We start from the raw sequence: 23,851 nt of genomic DNA, 5'->3' as shown, positions 1-23,851 counted from the left end.
AGCGGGGTATCCCCGGCACAGCGCTGTGGGGAAATGCCCGGTCCACAGCACTGGGCTGACCACGCTGGGACTCACCTGATCCCAGAGGTACAACCGCACACCTCCAATAGTGCCCCCGTCCGTCCTCACGGTGTCCCGTCCTCATCTCATCCAACGCAGGGCCCCGATCCAGCCCGGGGGTGCAGAGCGGGCCAAGCACATGTCCCAGCAGGAGCTGCGGGAGGGCAGGCAGCAGCAGGGCCTGCTTAGCCAGCTCGATGCAGAAGCACAGGCGGCTCCAGCCTAGAAAGGGATCCAAAACCCTGCAGGAGCAGCCCCCAGTCAGCCCTCAGAGCCCCACACCACAAGCAGAGCGGAGGTGGGAGACAGAGAACAGAGCATCCCTTGGCAGCCACCCCATGAGCAGACAAAGGGACTCACAGCCACCCCAGGAAGGGACAGGGGCGGCCAAAACCACCAACCTGAGTCAAGAAGGGAGCAGGAGCACATCAACCTGCCCGGCCCGGCCCTGGGGCTCTGCAGGGCCTCACCCAGACGCCATGCAGGCGGATGAGGCACCCGTGCCAACCAACCACGGGTAGAAAGCAGCATGGCAGGGCTTGCAGGCAGTGCTTCACCTGCAGGCAGGAACAGGGATGAGCTGAGCCCCATGCCCTACACGCAAACCAACACTAAACTGGGAGAAGCTGCTAGCAGCTGCAGAAGCCAAGTGTGCTATCAGAAAGCACTGGCTCTTCTCGCTTCCAGCACAAAGTTAAAGCAGAAACCTCCCCACGCAGCTGCCTGCCACTGCCACAGTGTCACCTGCACGTGTCCAAGCATCCTGCTCAGACCAACCTGGACATGTCCAGGAAGGCCGCCCAGCTGCAGCCAGGCTGTGCTGCAGTCCACCATCACCATCCTCACCTCCTCCCCACGTGCAGCAAACCCGAGCCCGGCCTGGCAGAAGCCTGAGGTAGACCTGTCCTTTGTGCCCAGCCCCGTGGGGAAGAGCAGGCAGCAAACACACTGCAAGAAAAGGCACCTTTATTTTAAATACAAAAAATCCATCTGTGCAAATGCTCTGTAAGAATCACTGGCCAAGAAGCTCAGGTGCATGGACAAGTCGTTGCCATCTGTCCCACGTGCTGGGGGAAGCCATCAGTCTCTCCTCCAGACATTATTCTCATCCTCTGCAGCATCTTCTGGGCAGATTCCTGGGGACCAAAAGCAGCATTCCCAGCGCTCAGGTCACAAGCTTTGTTCCCAGCAGCCCTTGGTGACCCCAGCAAGGGATCACAGGAGCACCCCTGCAATCTGCACAGAGGTGAGGGCTCACCCTGGCAAGGGGACACACCTGCTGCTCTGAGCTGAGCCTGCAAGGAGGAGATTGTCTGACAGTAGGCTTCACACTGGGCAGTCTTTTCAGCTGGGGACAGGAGGCAAGACACTGTGCATTCAATCCTGAACACCTCACCCTCAGATCTCTTGGGGCAGCAGCAGGGCTCCTGTTCCACCCCCAGAGCAGCCAGCCCCACGTACCTAGCTCGCCCTTCACTCGCTCCAGCTCTTTCTTCACATGCTCCAGCTCCTGGGACAGCTGGCAACCTGCAGGCTGGCAAGGGCAGGGTGTCAGGGGATGCAGTGACCCATGCAGTGTCCCAGCCCCAGCACAGGTTCTCCTGACTGCACACTGGGATGCATCCAAAATGTCAGGACGTATAAAAGTGACCATGATACAAGCCACGTGGCCGTGAATCTTTCAAAAGTCCCTTAGAAATTCACTGAGCAGAAGCCTACGGTGCCCTGAGCACCAGGGAGGTGCAGCAAAATGCACGAGGTCTTGTGTAAACAGCAGGGAAAGGCCAGGAAGCTCCAGTGCCAGCTCAGAAACTGGCAGCCCCGGGCACTCCACTGCCTGCCACCTCTGAAGCCCAAGCCCCACAGTGCACAGCTGGCTCTTACCTGCACAGCACAGGCTGCATCCCCACAGCGTGGAGCAGGGCCAGGGTGCAGTTCATTGAGACAAGGGGACTCCACACACACCCATGTCTGGTCAGTTTTATCTGTAAAAAGAGTTTTCATTAGAAATGTAACTGCCACGGCCACCAGCCCCTCTTCAGTCAGGACATGGAGCTGTACAGACAAGCTGTACAGGAGAAGCAAAGGCCTTTGAGCCCCTCTAGCCCCACAGCTGCTGCTGGCCTGTTCAGGTGCTGCTCACAGTGGGGAGAAGTGGCCCCACTTGGGTGCAAGGGGTGAGCCAGCAAGGGGGGCACAGCCGCAGCAAGAGCGGCACTCTCCACCAGGATGCTGCCAGCTGCCCTGAATGGCTGCCCCTCTCCTTACACCCCACGCACAAGGCAAAAATCCAACAACACAATACATAAATGCAGGTTCTTCCCATTATGCCACGATCACAGCTTGTTTTCTGCTGGCCTTTAGCAGTTAGGAATCACAGAGTCACAGAACGGCTTGGGTTGGAATGGACCTTAAAAATCACCCAGATCCCACCTCCTGCCACGGGCAGTTTTGCCACCCACCAAATCAGGCTGCCCAGGACCCTGTCTGACTGGGCCAAGAAAACTCCAGAGACAGGCTGAGCCCAGCAGGCAAAGAGCTGCATTCCTGCGTGGGACCAAGCCTCTGTCCTGCTCACCCACTCCTATGGCAACCCCTGCTGAAAACAGTCACTCTTTGTTCTCACCACTTTCCACCAGCTCTCGGGTCCTATTGCACACCAGTTCCTGGAGTGGAGTCGATTCTGAAGTATGGTCCAGGAAACAAAAACGAAGAGCATCAGGCCCTGCTCAGAGAGTGCCCAGGCGGCAGCTGGGAAACCCCACTCTGTGAGTGACCCAGAGCAGATTTGTTCATGCTTTTTCTGAATGCCTCTCCAGGAAAAGGAACTCCATGCAGCCTCGCTGCTTCATGTTTGAGCCTAAGCACACACTGCCCCCTTCTGTCCTCAGTCCGGATCAGCCTCGGGCTCTGAAGCCGAGACCTGAATGCTCCCCCCAGGAGGAGCTCCTCCCCCTTTGCCACAAAGCTGGAACCTCGAAGGCTTCTGCCCAGCCTACTCCTTACCTAGGTAAGTGCACGTGGAGGAAGCCACTTTTCCCACTGGCTGTGATCGGGAGCGAGAAGCCATGATAGGAATCGCAGTGGGAAGCTTCTGAGCAGGCTGCTTGTGGCCCCCAGCCTTGCCAACTGCCACGGTAGAAGAACATCAGGAACAGCGCAAGGCCGCCACACCACGCTGCTCCTGGGGCAGCTCAGGGCTCCGGCAGGCCCAGGGGCACCAGCACCCACCACCCCAGGCAGCAGAGCACCAGTCAGTGCTGGCAGGAGGCCAGGCTGTGCCAGCACAGCACTCACAGTGTCACCACATTCCCTGTGCTCCCACCTGCACTGCTGCCAGGACTCCCCACTCCCTGCGCTCAGTCTCATCTCCGTGCTGAACCCAGGCCTTCCCCCTTCTCCCTTCTGGACACAGCATCAGGCCCTCCACGATCCCCCATCACTGCACAATTACTTTCCATCGCTTTGGCCCGGGGGAGGTCTTTGCACGCAGCGGACGGCTGCTCCAGCTGCGAGGCCCTGCCGGCAGGATGCCGCAGCCTGGACTTGGCAGGCGGCATCGCCTTCAGCTTGGAACCTGGGGGAGGGGGCAGAGAAGACAGTGTGCTGCAGCCCTATGCCAAAGCAGGCACCGCTCCCTGAGCCCCCGGGCCTCAGCTCACCTTGGGGCACGGGCAGCTTCGTAGCGGGGGCACCGGGCCCTTCGTCAGCCCCGGGCGGCCCCGGCCGGGCCAGGAGCGGCCTTCCACCGGGGCGGCCGAGGGGAAGCAGCCCGGCCCTGCGGGGCTGCGGGCGGGCCAGGCGGGAGCATCCCCCGGCGCGGGGCAGAGGAAGGCGCCGCGGTTCCCCGTGCGGGCGGGCAGCGGCGGGGGTCGGCGAGGACTCGCGGGGCGTGGAGGTGACGAAGCCGGCGGCGGGAGGACGCAGCGCTCCGCTCTCCGCCGGGCCGGGAGAAAGGCCGGGAAGCGCCGCGGAGTCCCCGAGCAGACGGGTGACGATGGAGCGGCACTCATCCTCGAAGAAGCTGCAGAAGAACGGTGAGAGCGAAGGGCCGCCGCCGTCCCGCAGCAAATCGGGGCAGCTCGGGGAGCCGCGCCGCAGCGCCGGCCGCTCCGCCCACGCCATCGCGCCGCTTCCGCCGCAAGAGCGCCCCCCGGCGGCGCGGAAGACCGCCCGCGCTGCACAGCGCCCCCCCCACCCGCGGCGCGGAAGGACCTCCCGCTGCCCCCACCCCCTCCCCCACCCGCCCCGCTGCCCGCAGGACGAGGCGGAGACTTGGCTTCACAGTGGTTTAATGCGAACGGAACCGGGAGGGTACACTGGACAGAGTGGGACAGCCGGCCGCGGGCTGCCCCGCAGCGAGACGCGCAGGACGAGGGGACCCCTCCCTCCAAGCAGGGGCTGATGGGGACAAAGGACTTCCAGCAGCCCCCCGGTCCCTGTGCAGCTCCCTCCGGGCTTCAGCCCCTTCCACCCCTCGCCCTCAGCAGAACACCCCGGGGTCGCTACGGAGGACATAGGGACGTGCACGGCAGGGAGCCTGGCAGGGAAGGAAGGGCAGCCACCACGGGTCCGGGCTCCGAGAGAGGCTGTACCACGCACCGCAATCTGAAGGAGCGCCCACAGAGCTGCCAGCATTGACCTGAGGAGACCCTGAGCCTCGCCCGGTACAGCTGTGACAGCCAGAGGGGTCTCCAAAGGGCAGTTCTGGTGCAGCAAGTTGCTCACAAGCCCTGGACGGTTCCCTGATCAGCTTTGTGCCTTCCACACTGTCACTTTAGCTCATTGCAAAACGGAGAAAAATCAAAAACCCATCGGTCCTTATCCTGTCCCATACCAAGTGATGGCTGTCAGACCCACGACTGACCCAGCAGCTCCCACCATCCCTTATGGGGGAGGTGGTGCCACCCTTACGCTGGGCTCCTCCTGCAGCAGCCAGCTGCTGTCACCTGCCACCACTGCTGCACAACAGCCACATCCACCTCCTGCTCCTCAGCCAGACCCTTCTCCTCCCCTCTGCACCTGGGGTGCAGGAGCAGGTCACCACAGCTCAGCTGAACTAGAAATATCAATGCAGTTTTAAAGCTTGAACCCACACCATGATAGTCCAGGCTCGCCCAGCTTGAGAACAGCAACCTGCTCATCAGGAGAGCACACGTCGTGGGAACCCCCCCTGCCCCACCTGCAGCAAGCAGAAAGGAGCAGGACTCACACTAACACAGCACACGGGTCTGTAACGCAGGAGGCAGAGCGCAGGGTTACAGGAAGTCTTGGGCCTCAGCACTTTCAGACAGTGAAGAATGGGGGTTTCATGCAGGGTGAATGGGGCGGACGAGGGACCAACACACCCAGGCACCTACTCACTGTTTCAGATAAGCCTCACTAAAACTCTAACACCCGATGCAATCACTGACCAACATGACAACTGCTATTCTTCGGAGTTTCCTGCAGAGAAGCTTGGGGCAGGAAGGGGAGTGAAGGTCATCTCATACCTTTCTGTACAGGGAGAGAGGCAGCTCCTACACCATAATGCCACAAGCAAGTTCCTGCTCCACACCTATTCACACCTGCCACTAGGTGTGGGACAACACATTCACTTGCATAAATCTTCATACCTTTAGGCCAAGACCACAGCCCAGAAGAACAAGCTGCTGCCAGTTACAAAAGAGGAAAATACTGAACAAACCGGGAGGTTCAAGAGAGGAAAAGCTGGTTCAGAGAAGACAGATTTAGTGTAAAAATAAATGTCATTTTTGCAGGAGGGAGGGTGGAATGGAGGAAGACAGTGCCAGGTGCTCCTACTGGCGCACTTTCCCTGGGACGTAATTCCTATCAATAGTCTCCTCTTGCAGGAACATATGTAAGCAGCGCTCGTTCTGTGCCAGCGGGTGCCCAGCAATTCTAGAAGAAAAACCAGAGGTGGAGGTTAGCACAGGCATCACCGAGACCCCCAGGCACACATTTCCTGCAGGCAGTGAGCGAGGCAGAGCTCCCCGCTCACGGGCAGCCAGCTCCCAGCACACCCACGCAGGACTCAGTCCAAGGCCACTGGGTCAGTGTGCAACAGGGCCAGGAAGATGCCTGAGCAGAGCGTTCCCCACCACAGCAGGGTCAGGAGCATCCTCAGCCAACGCTGCCCAGGCAGCAGATCTCTGGAACACAACTGTTCTGCTCAGATTTGCTTCTCTCTCAAAACTCCACTGAGCACAACCTACACGGGGGCTTAAATCTGCTTCAGAACTATGGTTTAATCACCTGGAAGCAGACACCATCCTTTAGCATAACGCTTGCATGCAGCGTATCAGGATTCCTTTCTTGTCCACCCACAACCCCCTTCTAGCAGCAGCAGCCAGGAGGACAAGCAGGCAGCAAGCCCAGGACATCAAGCTTACTTGTTAATAAACTGTTCTAGTCCCTGTCTCCGCTCCTCAATGAAGGACTCCTCAAAGATGCCTTCGTCTCCTCGGAACGGAAGCTGTCGTTTCAAAGCTTTTCCAGGCAGCGGTGGCACTACAATCTGAAAGCAAAGAATCCCTCCAGTCAGCAGAACTGCCACCTGACAGAAGGCATCCTTCATCATTTGACACTCATCACCGTCACATGGCCAGAAATCGAGCCCCAGTGGCTGCCCACCACAGCCTCTCCTCTGGTCAAAATTATGCAGGAATTGGCAGGTCTGAGACCTCACCTTACTGTCTCGTTCCAGCTCATTCTTCAGCCATTCAAAGTCACTGTATCGTCTCCTCACACACGACTCCTTCAATTTGAAGATTGGGAGATTTGTCTGCAACAAAGAGAAGCAGTTAACTTGCAGGGCGCTTCAGAAGCCAGATAGCATTTCAACGTGCAATTGAAACCTGAAGCTGCATTGAGAAAACCAGGCCCCCTGAGAAGGACGCATCGCCAGAACACCCAGCTTTGTTATTCAGGACAGAACACAAGCACCAAAGCCCTTCAGAATCAAGCAAGCACTCGCTAGGCTACTTGGAGCCAGCCATTCCCTCCCCCTCAAGTTACTATTTCAGGAACACCCTCCGCACCCAGGGGCACTCAGTGCTTACAGTACAGACAAGGCTGATTATGTTTTTTTTCCTCCCGAGTCCACTCCATTTTGAGGTGATCTGCAAGACAGCTATTCAGCCTCCTGCAGAGCAAAACAACCTATCAACATTGGTGTTTCCATGGAAGAAATAAGGGAGGAAATCTTGTCCCTGTAACTGCCCAAGGCCAGACCTTGTGCTACAACCTCCTCCCAGAACAGACTGCCTGCCCCAACGGACGAGCAGCTCTCTCCTATCTGCCCTGTGCCACTGAAGGAACCTGCAGGAGCTCCCTCCCCTTCCTTCTCCTTGACTCCAAAAGTCTGAGGACTGACAACTCCTCAAACTTCACCTTTGCACTATCAATACATTCTGAATCATTGTGGGAGCTGTGGCACAACCTCCTGACACACAGCACCCAGGTACTGCTGCAACACAGCCAACTACATACGGTCAGGCCGGACCAGGCACTGAGCAACCTTATCAAGCTGCAGATGTTCCCATTCACTGCAGAGGAGTTGGATTAGCCGACCCTTAAAGATCCATTCCAGCTCAAACAATTCTATGCTATCCCAACCAGCTCTGCAGAATAAAACTGCTTTCAAAGCATCACTGCAAGAACTAGCTTTGCTGAGACAAAGACCTGCTCGCTGTCATCTCCCCAGCACGAAAACCAGGAATTAAGACCAAAAACAAAAAACAAAAAAACCACTCAATTGCTCTGAAAGGCACCCAGCATTTAAATCGTGCTGTGACAGAGGGCACCGCCAGCACTGCAGCACCAACAGAGCGCGTTTCCCTACAGGAGCGCGTTTCGGGGAAGCTCAATTCCCCGAGCTCCGCTTCCCAGCTCAGCCCGGCCGGCAGCGCTGCACCTGCCCCGCTCCCCAGAACCGCCACATCTCCGCGCATTAACCCCCAAACGGACGGCAGGGCCGGGCCGGGGACTGCTCCCGGGGCACGGCCGTGAGGCGAAGGGCCTCACCGAGCCGCAAACCCCCCGGGCCGGGCCCCGCAGGCCGCGCTCACGCCCTCCCGAGCCGCCCCCCGCGAGGGCCGCACCCTCATGCGGAGCTCGTAGCTGGTGTATCTGGCGCGGCCCATGCCCACGGTCTGCGGGTTGAAGATGTCGATCTCCAGGAAGTTGCTGGGCGGCCCGTACGCGTCCGTCAGGTCCTGCGGCTTGGCGTTCAGGCGCCGGGTGTCCGCCACCGCCGCCTCCGACATGGTGCTGCCGCCGCCGCCCCGCCCGGCTCGGCCCGGCAGCTGCCGCAGCCCGTGCTGCCCCGCCCGCGCATAACGCCCCGATGCCCGCCCGCCGCCTGCATAACGCGGCGCTTATCCAGAGTCCCGGGTCGCCAGGGCCGCCCCACTTATGCATCCTGTGCTGCTACTCGCGTAGCGCCCGCATAACGTCAATGAGTATTCATAGCGCGGGGCACAGGGCGATCAGAACCCCGGAAGCTGAATGCACGCTGGGGCCCCGGAACCTGATTAACACAGAGAACGGACTCGGGGCCATCGCACTTTGCGCGCCGCTCCCATCCCGGCACCGCGCTCCCACCCCCGGTGCGGCGGTGTCCGAGCACACTGCTTCCCTCACAACACGTACTGGGTCCACAAAGCGAGCACACGACGGAACGGAGCTCGGTTATGTAAGCGCTGCCGCCGCGCTGCCCGCTGGGAGCTGTAGGCATGCGGCCGCACCGCCCGCCACGCTCGCTCGTCGGAGCCACGCCCCCCATCTCCCCACCCCCCCCCCCGGCGCGGTGCTCGCCGGGAGTTGCAGTCCTCCGCCCGCTCGCGGCCACGTGCCGCCGCCCCGCCAGGACTACAGCTCCCGGCGCGCCCCTCGCGCGCAGGCGCACAGCGCGGCGCTGCTCCCTGGTAAACAGAGCGGCGCGGCGGCGGCGGCGGAGGGCTCGGGGTTGACAAAGGGGCCGCGGGCCGAGCTCATGTGCCGCCGCGGAGCGCCTCAAGCCCGGCGGGGCGCGGTACGGCGGCGGCGCTGAGCGGGGCTCATGGCGGAGGCGGGCGGCGCGGCGGCGGCCCCGCCGGACATCGACCCGGACTTCGAGCCGCAGAGCCGGCCGCGCTCCTGTACCTGGCCCTTACCGCGGCCCGAACTGCCCGCGGGCGCGGCTGAGGCGGGCGGAGCGGGCGCGGCGGCGGCGGCGGCAGAGGAGGGCGCGGGAGGAGCGGCGGCGACGGCGGCGGCGGCGGGGCCCGGGCGGGCCGAGGGGACGCGGACGGGCGGCGGAGCGGCGGCGGCGGCGCGGAAGGGCGGCTCCCGGCGGAACGCGTGGGGCAACCAGTCGTACGCCGAGCTCATCAGCCAGGCCATCGAGAGCGCGCCCGAGAAGCGGCTGACGCTGGCGCAGATCTACGAGTGGATGGTCCGCTCCGTGCCCTACTTCAAGGACAAGGGGGACAGCAACAGCTCCGCCGGATGGAAGGTGCGCGGGTCCGGGCTCGGCGCGGGGTGGGCCGTTCCCTCCGCTCTCACTCGGTGCCGCTCTCCAGCCGCGCTCACCTGTTGCTCCTCGTCCCGCTCTGGGTGTCGGTGTCCGTGCCACTATCGGAGCTGCGGGGCTGCCCCGATGCGGCTCCGTGTGCGGGAGCAGAGAGGAGCAGCCCCGCAGCTGTGCCGCTCCGAAACGTCTGTTCCTTACGATCACTTGTCGTGTCCTCAGGGCGGTCCTGGAAGGACGGAGCGCGCTGAGGAGCCCTTTGCAGGGCTGCAGAGGCATCGGCTGAAGGGTTTTTTAACTCTGCGCTGTAGTTCGTTGTTGCCCCAATGCACAGAGCTCCGTGTAAATAACAGTTTCATAGCAGGCATTCTTGGCGTTAAAGGCCTCCTTTAAAAGCGTGTTCCGTCCGAGAGTCTCTTTGCAGGGACTGAGGACCTCTGCTGGAGTTTGGCAAAGGGAGATCAGAGCTCCAGCCCCTGGAGCCGTCCGACCTCTCCCGCTGCTCTGCACGTGGGCAGGTGCTGCCTTACGTTAAAGAGCCAATTTCCATTTCCATCCTCTGCAGGCGGCAGCTGCTGTGCGTGAGCTGTTCGTCAGATGGACTCCAGTAAAGAGAAGGGGTGATGTGAGAGCTGTGCTCGTACATACCTCACAGCAGGAGCTGCAGGAGTGGGGTCTGAAGGGCAGAACCGCAGTGATGCTGTGTTCCCGTTTGCAGTGTACGCTGCAGCGTGAGCCCGCGGGTTTGGGGCTTCCACAACTCCATCTCCACGTTCCTCTCCTGAGTGACTGAGCATGGACTCAGTGCAGAGAGTTAGTTCTGCTTCTAGGGGTGTGTTGGTGGGTCTTCCTCCAGCTGGTTCGGCTCTGGGGGTGAGCACTGAGCAGCTGTGGGAGTTGTGTTGGCTGGAGAGAGGTGAGGAGTGGTGGGAGATGCAGCTGTCTCAGCCCAGGTTGGCATGGGTCAACACAGAACTTTTTCCCACTGTATTTCTCAGGTTTTCTGACAGCTCTCACAAAGTGTGTGTAGTTCAGCATAAAATTGAGTATCTGTCCGTGTTTCTTTTTATTTTTTTCCTCCCCTCTGTGCAGGTTGAACCACCGTTAAGCTTCAGTTTGAGGCAGGGCACGATTATTCTTTTCGTTAGGTTTGGGGGGGTTCATGGCAGAGAGCTCTCCCCCCTCGGGCTGAGCACGCTGCGCTGCTCCTACTGCTGCACAAACTCGTGCTCTTCTGGCAAATAGTTCCTGGATCTGGTGCCTGTTCTCTTCAGGAATGCGTCTGCATCTGCTTGGCAACTGAGCCTGAGGCCGAAGTTGTGTCTGATTAAATGTGTCCCAAGATGTTATGGGGAAGCTGCAGTGTTGTGTCCAGCTTGGTGCGGTGGGGCCGTCCTCATATGAATGTGCAGAGGACTGTCAGCCTTGGGTTTACTTGGAGTTTTCATTGTGTATCGCTTCTGGGAAACGCATGGTTGGATTTAATGTTGGGAAATGTAGAAATGGGGATCTGTGCACTGGGGGAGAGGTCCCGTGCTCTGTTGCTGTTCTGTGATGACTTCTTCATCGTGATGAAGTTCCTTTGAGGCCCTGCAGCCTGAGCACGGGCTGAGGGCTGCTTTGTGTCATCCACACTGCAAGCTGTGCTGGGCTCAGCCCTCCTGCTCATTGGGGCACTGTGACACTGCTGGCTGAGACCAGCAAACAGAAAGCCAGTATGGAAATGTCACTGAAGCCTACAGATACTGGGGCAGAGGGGGATTCCCATTAAAAACTTGCTTTTTTTGTCAAAGATTAAGTTAGGATCACAATGGTATATGGCTTTTTGGATGCGAGGGAGAGGCTGTGCTGTTCCCTCTGCTCAGTTTTCTTCCTCAGCCTTTCCAATCCTGTTGGTGCAAGCTGGGCTGGGCAGAACTCTCTCTCCTGAACGCTGACACGCAGGGAGCTCTGGGTCCTTTTGCTCAAGTTAAGGACTCTTCTGCATGCAGCTTTTTCAGCACTGAACTGGATGAATTTGGAGAAGGGAAACAAAGGTGGAGCTGCTGCCTGGTGCTGCTGGGCTGCTGTGATGCTGCTTGGATGCTTTCAGCTCCCTGAGTTGTGGCCTTCCTGTTGTCTTGGCAGAAACACGCCAGTAATGTACTGCACTGTGCAGTCCTAACAGAGGATTTTAAGACAGAAGCTAAAGAAGTGAACATGTTTAGAATGTTACACTCATCTGCTTTCGTTAATATAAAGCCTATAAACTCATTGTTGCCTCAGAATCGCTTTGCAGCTGTCCGAGCCCAGCACACAATGGAGGGAAATACAGCTGCTAAGGTCTGCGAGGGCGTGAACCTCCAAATTCCGGAGAAATCAGTTCTTGAGGAAGGTTCGCTGTTCCTGAACTGCACTGTGCGATGGCACAGACTTGCTGGGGGTGTGGACTGTAATTCAGATGGAGTTAAGAATTAACTGGGCTGGGGGGAGAAGTGTTGGCGCTGGGGTGTGCCCACAGCTGCTGTAATCCCCTTGTGGGCTCTGCAAGCTGCTCCGGGATAAGAGGATCAATCCTTCCAGCTCTGTGCCTGTGGGATGGGGACGTGGGGGCTTTGGGCCAAGCTGTGCCTTGCTCAGCAGGAGGACACAAACCCTTCTGCAGCAGTGTGTGTGTGCTCTTGTTGTGCTTTGTGTGTCTGTGTTGAAGCATTCAGTACATTTTCCCAAACCCACTGTCTTCTCTTCTGTAGGAGCAGAAGGAACTCTAAGCTGCTCTCTTCATCTTCCACACTGCTTCAGTGTAGGGAAAACCAGACTTTTCTTATGCATGCAATGGAAAGGAAAGAACAAATGGCTCTGCAGCACAGCAGTGGTTGCAGGAGGCTGAAGTGCTGTGCTGTGTTCTGGCACTCCAAGTTCGCTGGGATTCAGATGTGTGTGTGCACGGTGCAACAAGTCAAGTGGCTGCGTTGCAGATTGCAGTAAGGAGGGACTTCCCTGGCTGCCACCACTGTGACAGCAGCTCTGAAGGTCCTCTGTGGGAGAGCAGCAGCCAGAAAGCAAAAGCAGCCCCAGCTGGGAGGTGCTGCAGGTTACCCTCACACCTTGCAAACGAGTTCCAGTTCAGTTCCAATTAAGTGCGTGCTCGTTTTGCTGGAGGTGAGCTGCTCCTCATCTTGCCCACTGCTGCCCAGCCAGTTTTGCTTTTTTTCAGCAGGCAGATCCACAGAAAGCAGTCGTGCAGTCGTTGTCGGGTTGAGGAGCCGTGTTTCCCTGTTGCTGCTTGCTGAGGCATCGCTGGCTGCGTGCCACGAAGCCATAAAGCGAAAGGAAACGTAAAACTTAAGCTCAGTGTCACAGCTGTGAGCACTGCGAGGGCTCAGCCTGGAGCCTGGCTGCCCACAGCCACAGGGGGGAGGCTGAGTGGTCTTATTTTGCATGCTCTTTGTTGCTTTGGGTGCTGATGTTGCTGTTGTCACCGGCACCAAACTGAACTCGGGTGCTGTTACCCTGCAGCGGTGCTGCAGTAGTGTTGCTTTCTATTCAGTGGGGTTACTTGGGATGCTTTGAAGTTGCTGTGGTGTAAGGGGGAGGTTAAGGCCCTCCAGTTTAAGGCTGGGTGCAAAGCACTGCACTGCTGCTCCGTGTCCTGAAGCGCATCCATCGGGTGCTGTGCTCCAGCAGAGCATGGGGAGCAGCCACAAACAGGAGCAGAGCAGAAGTAACCAGCAGAGGTCCGACAGAGCCGTGCTGTGTTAGCTTTGAGGGAGCTCTGTTTTCATTTTGTTTCTCCTTCACAGGATGCAATCCTTCCACCCCAAGGAGGGGAGAGCTCTCCTTCAGGCAGCAGCCCCTCTGCCCCATGCGGTGCTCTGCAGCCACCAGGAGCTTTTGCTGCTGCTCCCTGTCTGTTTGCTTGGCAAAGCTGCTTTGCTGAAAGATGATGATTTTTTGTGCAGTGCAGCTTAATCTGTCAGGCAGCCCTGAGAGGCAGCAGCTCCTGGGATGCTGGCACGGCTTGTTCCGACAAGTTCCTTCTGCTCTATCTAATCCTGAATAGCTTTTGCCGTGTCTGCCTGCCTGTCATGTTCAACATCTAAATTGTCACGCTTTTCTCTCTTCTAGAGAGCTAGGATTTTCTTCTTCAGAGCTCAGATTGAAAGATTACAGAGAGAGGGGAAGATGTTCCTCCTAAGAAGCGGCCTTCTGTCTGCGAGGCTGAGGTCTGTGGCTGTGCCGGAGGGCAGCAGTGGGGACACGGCTCAGCTCCAGCTCCAGAGCTGTTGTTTACTTGCTGGAGCATAGCTTTGCAAAATCTCTGCCACGAAGCCTTTTCCTAAAGCCTTTGGAGCCAAGTGGCGGGGTGAGTGCTGAGTGCTGAGACAGGCACTGACAAATGTGGGAGGCGGGGCGTCCTCCCTCGTGCAGCCTCGGAAGAATGCCGTGGCAAATTGTAATTCAGCACAATTACAGGCCTGGCTTTGGAGCGTGGCCCTGTGCTGGATGTGACCGTGTTCTTTGTGTGCCCGCGGGGCAGTGGGAGCGCAGGGCAGGGAGCTGCAGGGACTGCACGTCTCGCTTTTCAGTTTGTTCTGTCCCCGATTCTTCAGGGAGACTTTTTTGCTGAGATTTCCTCTGGGATTCGTGGTGGGAACTGGAGGCTTCCTTGGAGAATGGCTCCAGTGCTCAGGAGAAAACCCAGGCGGGAGTGGGTGACGGTGTGGGTGGCAGCCCCAGCCTGGCCTTGGAGCCACACAGTGCCTTGGAAGGGCTGTCGCTGCCTGCTGGGGGGGTGGGATGTGTGGAAAGCTGCAGGGGACAGCTGCTGACCTCGTGTGCTGCCAGGTGGGTGATGCCTGCCCTGCAGACCGTGCTGCTGGAGTGCACGGATTGTTCCTTCCCTTTACGGAGAGCCAGGAGATGTTATCGAATGAGGTTCAGTGTTGTGACAGCTGCTGGGGAATGAGATGGTTTGTGTGGTGTTGGGCACGCAGCTGTGGCTGTTGGTGTATCCTGCTTCAGACACGGAGCAGTTGGGGATCACTGATTGTTCAAGCAAGTGTTTCTGGCCAAGCTTTAATCCATATAATAGCTGTCATTAATTTCCTACTAGTCTTGTGTGAATGTGGTTTGAAGTCATCATCTCTGATCCCAAAGGGATCAGGGACCCGGATGGGGGCATTTCTCACTGCAGTACATGGCTGAGCTCTGTAAGAACCTCTGTGAGATGCAGTCACCTGCTCCCCATCTCTGCAAAGAGGTTCAGCACTGTCCTGTCCCCGTCCTCCCACTCAGGCTGTGCTCTGCCCGGAGGCACTGCACACTGCAGCCCATGTGGGTGCACACTGTGCTGGAGGTGCAGGGCAGCTGGGCTGCTTAATTGCAGCTCTGCTTTTGGTTTGAGTTGCTTAACGTCGAGAAAGGAAATACGTCAGGGTTGCCTAGGGGACCGAATTCTGTCATTTCCTCTCCTGCCAGGTTTCACTTGGAGTTCTGCTGTTATTTATGGCGAATTTTCCGCCTGCTTTCTCAGATTGGAGGGTGCCCTCCGTGTGTTAGGTGTACGTCACTCTTACAGCTGCATCCTCGTGCTGGGGAGCACACAGCACAGAAGCTGCCAGGGAAAGGCTTCCTCTCCTCGTACCCCTGGTGAGGTTTGTCACCTGCGTGATGTGCAGCTGCCCCAGCACACCCCCAGTGCACATTCTGTTCTCTTCTGTACTTTTGTTAGCACAGAGGTAGTCCAGAAATGCAGCAGAGCTAAAAGAGGATCCTGAGAGCTGTGGTGCTGCAGGTGCTGTGTGGTGGGAGGTGGAGTGGTCCAGCCACCATCTGTGTCTGTGGCCATTAGCCATCATAGTAGGGACATTTGTGAGCACTTTGCTACCTTTTGTGCAAGGGTTTCGGGCTTCCCAAAACAGTCCTTATTTCAAGATGTCTTGTTTTGAGCTTCTTTTCAACCAGAAAACTAGGTACTAAAACTTTGGATATGGAAAGTGATGTTACTTTTCTTCAGGTTTCGTTGTTCATGGGGGGGCAGGAACACTTGCACCAGTGCAGCCTGCAGGACTGGGTGTCTTCAGCAGGTTAACATCAGGAGAATGAGCCAAGGTTTGGGGACAACCTGGACGAGGTCCTTGCTGTGGGAGCATGCAGAGGCAAGTGTGGTCTCCTGGGGAATGGGGTGATGCTTTGGGAATGAGAGCAGCAGCTTTCCAGGAGATGGCATTGCTCTGGTTGCTGTTGTGGACACAAGAGAAGAGTAAAAGTGAGAGTGAGAGCTTGTGTGTCCTTTGGGAATGTTTTTCTCCAAATCCTCCACAGCCAGAGGTTGAAGTGAAAGCTGACACAGATCCGTTTGCACATCTACCATCTGCACAAACTTTCCACTGTGCCTGTGGTGTTTATCTGCAGCTGCTCTGCTTCAGGACAGTACGTTTGAGGGTGGACAAAATGAGCGTGGCAAGGACTTGTCTGAGAGGAAAGGGTGGGGAGAGGGAGAGCAGCAGGCAGGAAGAGCTGCGCTCAGAAGTGGTGGAAAAAGATGATAAAAGCACAGCTGGTTCAGAGTGCTGACGTTGAGCACGAAAGCTGGAGGCTGCTCTGAGCCTTTTTGCTTATATGACACTGATGTTGCTCTGCACCACTGTTGTGCTACCGGTATGGCACCTTTTAATTATGTGCAATTTGCTTATCTGAACAAATTAAATGCAGACAAATGCACGGTGTAGGCTTCGGAGGGGCTCGTGGGGGGTCTGCCCGAACAGCTTGTCGATTCTGAAGTACTGGGAGGATTATCAGCATGGTTGCAGGATGAAGATTCGCTCTGATACTGGTGTGCAGCCATTTTAGCTGGCAGTTTGTAGCCAAGCTCAACCACGTGAAGGGTGTTGGGAGGGACGAGGAATGCGTGCCTTGCCAAATGGGAAGATGGGAGAGGCTAAAACTGGCATGTACCGTGTGGGAGTGCTTTATCAGCTTGAACATCTTACCCCATTAGAAGCATACACAGTGTACTGCATCCTTGCAGAGTGAGGCTTGCAGCCTCCAGGCTGAGCAGGAAGGACTCTTGCTCCACAGATTCTCTCTTGTTTGTTTTGGAGATGAAAAAGGCGACGGGCATACGGAATTGGGAGTGTTGTGTCAGTATCGTGCTGGTTGCCGTGGTGGTTTCACCCTTGGTGCTGCAGTGAGACATTGCACTGCTTGCTGGTGCTGTCAGGCATGTTGCAGCAGAAATAGCACGTTTCAGATGAGTGGTTCTTTGCTATACCTTTCTTCTCTGGATACTGTCTGAATGCATTGTGAGATTTCTAAGTGAGAGGTGTGGTGTAAACAGCCAGTTCCTCATATCTTGTACTTTTGTTTTCTTTTCAGAACTCAATTAGGCATAACCTGTCCCTGCACAGCAAGTTCATTAAAGTTCATAATGAAGCCACAGGGAAGAGTTCCTGGTGGATGCTCAATCCTGAAGGTGGTAAAAGTGGAAAAGCACCAAGAAGAAGAGCTGCCTCTATGGACAACAGCAGCAAACTCGCTAAAGTCAGAAGTAAAGCGTCCAAAAAGAAGCCCCCTCTCCAATCTGCTCCAGAAGCCACTGCTGACAGTCCTGGCTCTCAGTTCCCAAAGTGGCCTGGGAGCCCGTCCTCGAGAAGCAATGAGGACTCTGATGTGTGGAACACTTTCCGGCCTCGAACCAGCTCCAACGCAAGCACCATCAGTGCCAGGCTTTCTCCCATCCTGACAGAGCAGGATGACCTCCACGACGAAGAGCTTCTCCCATCTATGGTGTACTCCAGTGCATCCAGCAATGTTCCACCAACGGTGACTGAGGAGCTCGAGCTCATTGATGGGTTAAATCTGATGTCTCCCAGCTCATCCGTGCTGTCTGCCCAGCAATCTGCCTCCAGTGGTCAGATCCAGAGAGATTCCAGCTTCTCACTGCGGAGCCCAAATGCAGCTGGTCAGACCACTTCGTTTGGCAGTTCCCTCTTTAACCCTGTTGAAATGTCCCTGCAGGGTTCTGTCAGCCATTTCTCCGGCCCGCAGACCTTGGAAGCTCTCCTGACACCTGGCTCTCCTCCTCCAAGGGATGTGCTGATGACTCAGGTGGATCCAGTTCTCCCGCAGACTGGTGGCAGGATGAGCAGCCGAACTCTTCTGCTTCTGGGTGGACAAACCACCCAGAGTAAGATGAGCTCAGGCAACCCGCGAGGAAAGCCTGCGGAGCAGCAGGCAGAACCAGTTGGTGCCAGTGTTTTGCCATCAACACTTCCCGTAGTAGCATCTCCTCAAAACACTGCCAGCATCAACAGTTTGAAGGCTCCAGTTTCTGCAACAGCTGCCCAGTCGGTCCAGCTGGGCACTCCTCCACTGCTTTCTTCTGCTGGCCCTGTTCCTCTGGGGTTGAACCAGGACAGGCTCCCCATCGACCTGGACATTGACATGTACATGGAGAACCTTGAATGTGATATGGATTACATAATCAACAGTGAACTTATGGATGGAGAAGGACTGGACTTTAATTTTGAACCTGTTCCGTCTACTCCCAGCTATCCCAGCAGCTCGCAGGCCTCCAGCCACACCTGGGTACCAAGTTAACTTCAGGAGCACAAAAAGGTAAGTGGTGCCACGTAGAGCACCACAGCTCTGTCGTGTCAGCATCAGCCCTCTCTGGGAAGCCCCCTCTGCCCCACTCTCAGTAGCTGAAGATAAGTCTTTGGAAGAGTGAGTGCTCTTTCAGGACAGAGCTCCTATTAGAAAGGGGAAATGGCTGTGGAAAGTGGGGTGGATTTAACTTGACCAGGTAGTAAGCTTCTTACTGAAGTAGAGCAGCAAACTGAATGAAGTTCTGGCTGTCTCTCATTACCAAGGATAACTGTTGTGCAGGGCGTTGGTCTCTTCATATGATGCTTTTAGCTCTGAATTTGACATGAGAGTGTATTTTGCTTACGTTCAGAGCTGTGGAACTGAACAAGCACATGCTCTGTTTCTATCCAGGGCGTAATTGTGCTTGCAATGTTTTCTAGTATGTGCAGCCTATCTATTTCATGACTGTCTGCTTTGCCTGCATGTAGCAGACACAGTTGCTCTCAGTTATCAGCCCTTCTGCCCTTCTCTTATCTGGGAATAGCATCTGTGAGCTCTGGTAAGCCAGTTTGTCAGCATGAACCACCAAATTGCCTATGCAGCCATTGGAATGAGAGAGGAAGGGAAAATGGGAGTGTGTGGTGTGAATGGGGATGTAAGGAGGAGGGATGTCAGTGCTGTCACGCTGCAGATGAGCCATGTTTCACACTTGGAGCTCACCTAGCTAACAGAAAAGGGGCAGTTTATTTTATGGGCTGGGGCATGCTGGGTACTGGTTGGAAGGTGGTAGTGTTGCAAAGAGTTATCTTCTGCTAAGGAGATGGATGTGGGATTTGTTAGTGCTGCAAGCTCTATTCATAATGCTGGGCAGACAGAAAGACAAACTGCAGATACTGCTTGAGTTGTGGGAAGCCCCTGAGCTTCAGAATGATGGAGGATGAGCAAAATTATTGTATGCTTGACCTTAATACTCGTTCCAAGGCAACTGAGTAACCCGAAGATAGTCCTGCTTTGAGCAGGGAGCTTTGACTGGGTGACCTCAGGAGGTCCCTTCAGCCTCCCCTAAGTTCCCTGCTGATGGCTGCTGCTGTTCATGCTGCAGGTTCTGGAAAGCATCAGGGCTAGGTGCAGTGAAATGCTGTCCTTTGGGCCTGTGATGCTTGACATATTTATTCACCATTATATATTGACTTTTTAAACACAATTGGATGCCTTCTTCCAAATCTCATCACACCACTTAAGATCTCATCTGTTAGTGGTATCCTGTAAGTATGGACAGAAGAATATCTTTGCTGTAGGGAGAGGGAGGATCAATCTAGCTTCCCCCATTCCCTTGTGGGGCTTTCTATAGTCTTGTGCACTTGTTAAGTGTGCCTTGCTGAATTACAGAGTGTTTATCTTCAATCGGGTATCTTAACTTCAGGTGGAGTGTGGAAACTCAGTTTTGATTCAAAGCTCTTCAGCTGCAGGGGGGTGGTTTGTGAGCTGGTGGCAGAGGCTGGGGCTCAGCACTGCCTCTATGGGGTCACAGTGTGAATGCTGTGGATACCCTGCAGTCCTGGCTGTGTTCATGACCTGGGCTGGATAGTCAACAGAATGCCTATAGAATATCACGCATAGCTTTATTTTTTGTAGGGGATATAGAACGGGGAAAGTTGACCAAATATTTGTCAGAGGGAAAGGTGAAAGAAGAAGGTAAGGAAGATGAGGTTCCTGGCAGCAGCTGCACCCTTGTTCAATATATGTGTTTAGTATGTGCATTGCTTAACCAAAACAGTTAATGTTAAAACCCCTGGGTCTCCTGGGAAGTGTGGTCCCTCTGGATACCTGGACACCTCAAAAAGGTGCAAGCTGTGAAACCTGAATGTGTAACAGCAGCAGCTGTAGCCCTGTGCTCTTTGGGTGAGCAGGGATGAGTGACACCCCGTTCAGTGTGCCTTTTTCAGGTCTTTATTCTGTCCTTGGCTTGCTCACTCTGAGCTTTGCCAAGCTTTTGAGCTTAGCATGCATCCTGGAGTCTGTGGGGTGAGGCGGAAGAGAGGTTTCAACCCTCCCTCCCCCCCCCAAAGAAAAGCAATGACTGAATAAACTGCTGCTGAGGGAGAGGTGGGTCAGGAGTGCAGCAGAGCAGCAAGAGGAGGGGAGCAGGATGTGCACGGAGAGAAATGGGAGCGTTCCTGGAGACCAGGAATGGCCCTGGGAAGAAGAGAAGGCACTGCTTTCTCAAATGTAGAACTTTTAAAGTGAGCTGCGGACGTGAGGTTGAGATTGTACCACCACTCTCTTCTTTTGGATCTGTGAAGAGCAGATATGGCACTGTTTGGAAACTACTGTTCCAGGGGAGCCTTGTTGCAGCATGGCAGGCTTTCATACTGCTGTGTTAAGTTCACACTGGTGAAATCTATCATAGAGGGCTGCTAACCTTCGAGCCATCCTGAGCAGCATCTGCGGGCTGGTCTGCGTCCCCCTGGATTGGGTATGGCTGTAATGCCTCTGCCCAGTAGTGATGGGCCACAAACTACCTCCGAGGAAGAGCACTGGTGTGCTAACAATTTCCTTGACTGGGAAATGCAGAAATCCTGCCACTTCTGCTGCTTGCTGCGTGGGTAATGAGTGGTTAAGGTGCTCGATGTGCAGTGCAGAGTGCCTTGCAGGAGCGGTGCTGTGCAGGAAGCATGGCTGCACCTGGGGGCAGTGGGTTCCCACAGGTGCTCCTCCAGCACTTTGTGCCACTGTTCCCTGTTGGGGGGTTTCTGCTTGCTCACCCTCGTGCCTTGTTGCTGGTCAGTGGGAGTTCTGAGTGTGTGATCTTGAAAAAGCCCTCTCTCTGACTTTTCCCTCCCAGTTCAGGTTCGTGGCTGTTCATCCTTGCAACTTTCCCACACTGCTTCTGGTGGTAGCCCAGTCCTTAACACCTGCTTGTCTTACTGAGCTTTGGTGCCATCAGCTCACAGGAGGAGTGCTCACTTCCAACCTCTGTGCTTTTGTTTCATCTTTCTGTCTCAGTGGTACTCTGAGCTCTGGGGCTGAGCAGTGATGTCTTCCACTGGACTTTTTGATGGAGGTCTCTTGCAATCTGCATTTGTTCCCCAGTGGAAGTGGGCATCCTTTGAGCATCACAGGGATGACTGATAGGAACTATCTCCTTATCTGTGCATCCAGGATTCCCAGCGAAGCTGAGCTCTAACTGTTCACTTTTTCTTCTCCTTAGTGTCCTTCAGGTTTTGAACATCGGGTTCTGACTTCGCTTCCCACCCCTGGCAGAGAAAAGAATGGAGCATGTTGGATTTGGTTTCCCTGCACGCCACGCCTTGGGCAGGAGGGGCTGCCCACCTGGGAAGAAAGGGCAACCTGCATCTGGCTGCAACAGGAAGAGGTTAAAAATAATTATCCTGTTATGTGCCACGTCTCTTCCTACAAACCTGACCCTGCCATGGACCTTCTGGGGGAAACCCCGGGCTGTGTGTGTGTCTGGAGAGGAGCCCTGGTAGAAACCTTGGCCAGAAGCCTCTGTGCTGGGCTACTGTAGTGTGATCCCATGTGAAGAGTTGGGTTTGCTGGAGGAATGTCTCCATGTCTGTCCTCTGTCTGCTATGGCAGAAAGTCTCCCAGTGCCTCGGGCTGGCGGAGGGCCGCTCGCTTCCCTCTTGCCTTGCTCTCCGGGATGAAGTTGGACGTTTCCATTAAAGCCACCAGATGTGCACTTGAAATCCCATGGACAGGCTGAGGAATGGGAAGCAGCGTGCTGCTGGAAGCCTGGTGGGAAGAGGGGTGCTGTTGTGGGGTCAGTGGTTCCTTTGTGCCCTTCTCGCCAGAGCAGCTGTCATTGTGGTGCAGGGAAGGGCAGTGTTGTGGCATTGGAGGCTCCCTCTCATTCGCCTGAGTGGAGCAGTGTTGAGTTTTTCACTGTGCCAACTGTGCCCCGTTGAATCCGAAGCATGTTTAGAGAAGTCCCTATGCTGTTCTCAGCACATTCCCAATATACCAGGCTGATGTGAAGTAAGCACGGGTGCTAATAGCTGTTTCTGGGACACGAAAGCATCATTTGGGGTTTGTTTCTGATCTGTCATGCTACAGCAGAGAGTGGGAAAGCCTGGGTGTGGCCTTAACAGAGCCCTGGTTGCTTTTCAGAAGGGCATTTTCTATAGATGAAATATTTTTTTACTAATCTGGGAACTTTCTACAGTGATTATGAAGCCAATGTTAAGTGTGTCCCCGTTAGGTGTATCAGGAGCCTCTGCCTCTGAGGAGGTGCCAGTGACAGACTTCTTTTTCAGAGCTGTATTTGGAACAAACATATTTGATGTTCGATAATGTATATGATTGAGGGGAGAGAATTAGCAGATCCCCATGGTTTCCAACTGCTGTGGGGAAGGGTTGTACATTATTGTAATCTATATGTAAAGGTAGCTGCAAATTACATAGAAGCTTTTCTAAACCTTTTTAAATATATATTATATATTTTAATTGAAAATGAGATTATTGGATAAAAAGAAAACCAACACACTTGCTGCTTCTGTCCCCTTGATACCAGATAACACTACAGAGTGGGAGGGGGCAGGGCAAAGGCATTTTGGGCCAAGAAGCTGAAAATGTCATTAGTGCAAGTGGGAAGGGCCCCACAGTGTAAATGGGGAATAAGTGCTCCCCTGAAGCAGGTGGAAGGTGCCAGCATGGCATTCAGCCACAGCTCCTCGTGTGCTCCCCTGGATCCCACATTCCTAGCACCAGTCACTAACAGTGCTCCCCCCTGGTGCCTTCTGTAGCTGAGCTGTGTTGCAGGGATTCCCATCTGCTGGGATGGTGTGGGCCTGGCCGTGCTCCACCTGCTGGTGATGCTGTGGGCAGTGCTGCAGAGGGCACGAGTTGGTGTGTGTTTGCTAGCTGTCATCTTGGGCTCTGTGACATTTTTTTGTTGTTGCTGAAGTTTGTTCTGCTGCTGGGGGGCACCACCCTGGGGCTGTGCTGGGGAGCTTGCCCATCTCTTGGTTCTTGCAGGACAGAAGGTAGGATGGAGGAGACCACTTGGCACGTGCCTGTCACCATTTGGTGCTGGCAGTGACAGGACCTGGCGGTGCTTATAGGGTATTCCAGTGGGCTGGGTCTGGCAGAGTGCCTTTGGGCTCCTTGCTGAAGGAGGAGGTGACTTCTGCTCAGGTTTCCATCGTGCAGTGCCATGAGCTGTGTTGTCTCACCACCTTGTCTGCTCTCTTGTCATGGGCCTCATTTTGTTTTCAATTGAGTGAGGACTGGAACAGTGGCAGTGGTTTGTCTGGCTGCCTGCACCAACGAGTCTTCAACAGCCTTATCAGCGTGCTTTGCCATCAGAGCCCTTGTGTAGCCTGATAACCTCTCCTTTGAAGGCGGTCTTTGTGGCAGACCTCATGGGGATGCACTTAAAAATCACCCACCATCTGCATGTCTGGCCACACCTCACTGCAGCAGCACCAGAAACATGAAGGAGGCAGATGAAAAGCTGGGATGCCAGGTCTTGAGCCACGGATGCATGCTCTCACTGCGATGAGTTCATTACTCAAACGGACAGATCACCTTTCCTCAAGCACCTCCTGCTACGTGTGGCATGTGTTGCACACGCTGATGGGCCGTACGCTGATTCACTGAATAGATCTGGTGGGATTTGTGTTTTCTGGTGGATAATATGCCACTTCATCTGCTTGGACCCTGAGGGCAAACAAGTCCCTTGATGTG

The 23,851-nt window shown here is 55.6% G+C and overlaps 2 protein-coding genes across 2 annotated transcripts; one reads left to right on the top strand and one right to left on the bottom strand.

Annotated features, from left to right (window-relative positions):
* Positions 1–4,335: 4,335 nt before the first annotated feature.
* SNX12 (sorting nexin 12) lies at positions 4,336–8,367 on the bottom strand. The gene is made up of 4 exons (XM_065729373.1): positions 8,163–8,367; positions 6,749–6,844; positions 6,453–6,577; positions 4,336–5,961 (listed from the first exon to the last, which is right to left on the bottom strand). The coding sequence occupies exons 1-4, from the start codon at positions 8,325–8,327 to the stop codon at positions 5,859–5,861; spliced, it is 489 nt and encodes a 162-aa protein (XP_065585445.1). The 5' UTR covers positions 8,328–8,367; the 3' UTR covers positions 4,336–5,858.
* Positions 8,368–8,992: 625 nt separating this feature from the next.
* FOXO4 (forkhead box O4) lies at positions 8,993–23,084 on the top strand. The gene is made up of 3 exons (XM_065729365.1): positions 8,993–9,556; positions 16,931–18,172; positions 21,354–23,084. The coding sequence occupies exons 1-2, from the start codon at positions 9,122–9,124 to the stop codon at positions 18,152–18,154; spliced, it is 1,659 nt and encodes a 552-aa protein (XP_065585437.1). The 5' UTR covers positions 8,993–9,121; the 3' UTR covers positions 18,155–18,172; positions 21,354–23,084.
* The last annotated feature ends 767 nt before the right edge of the window (positions 23,085–23,851 follow it).

This window comes from Cyrtonyx montezumae, unplaced genomic scaffold, assembly GCF_038088225.1.
Source record: "Cyrtonyx montezumae isolate F1298 unplaced genomic scaffold, pur_monq_1.0 scaffold_11, whole genome shotgun sequence".
Lineage (NCBI taxonomy): Eukaryota > Metazoa > Chordata > Aves > Galliformes > Odontophoridae > Cyrtonyx > Cyrtonyx montezumae.
This window is presented reverse-complemented; position numbering and strand designations above follow the sequence as displayed.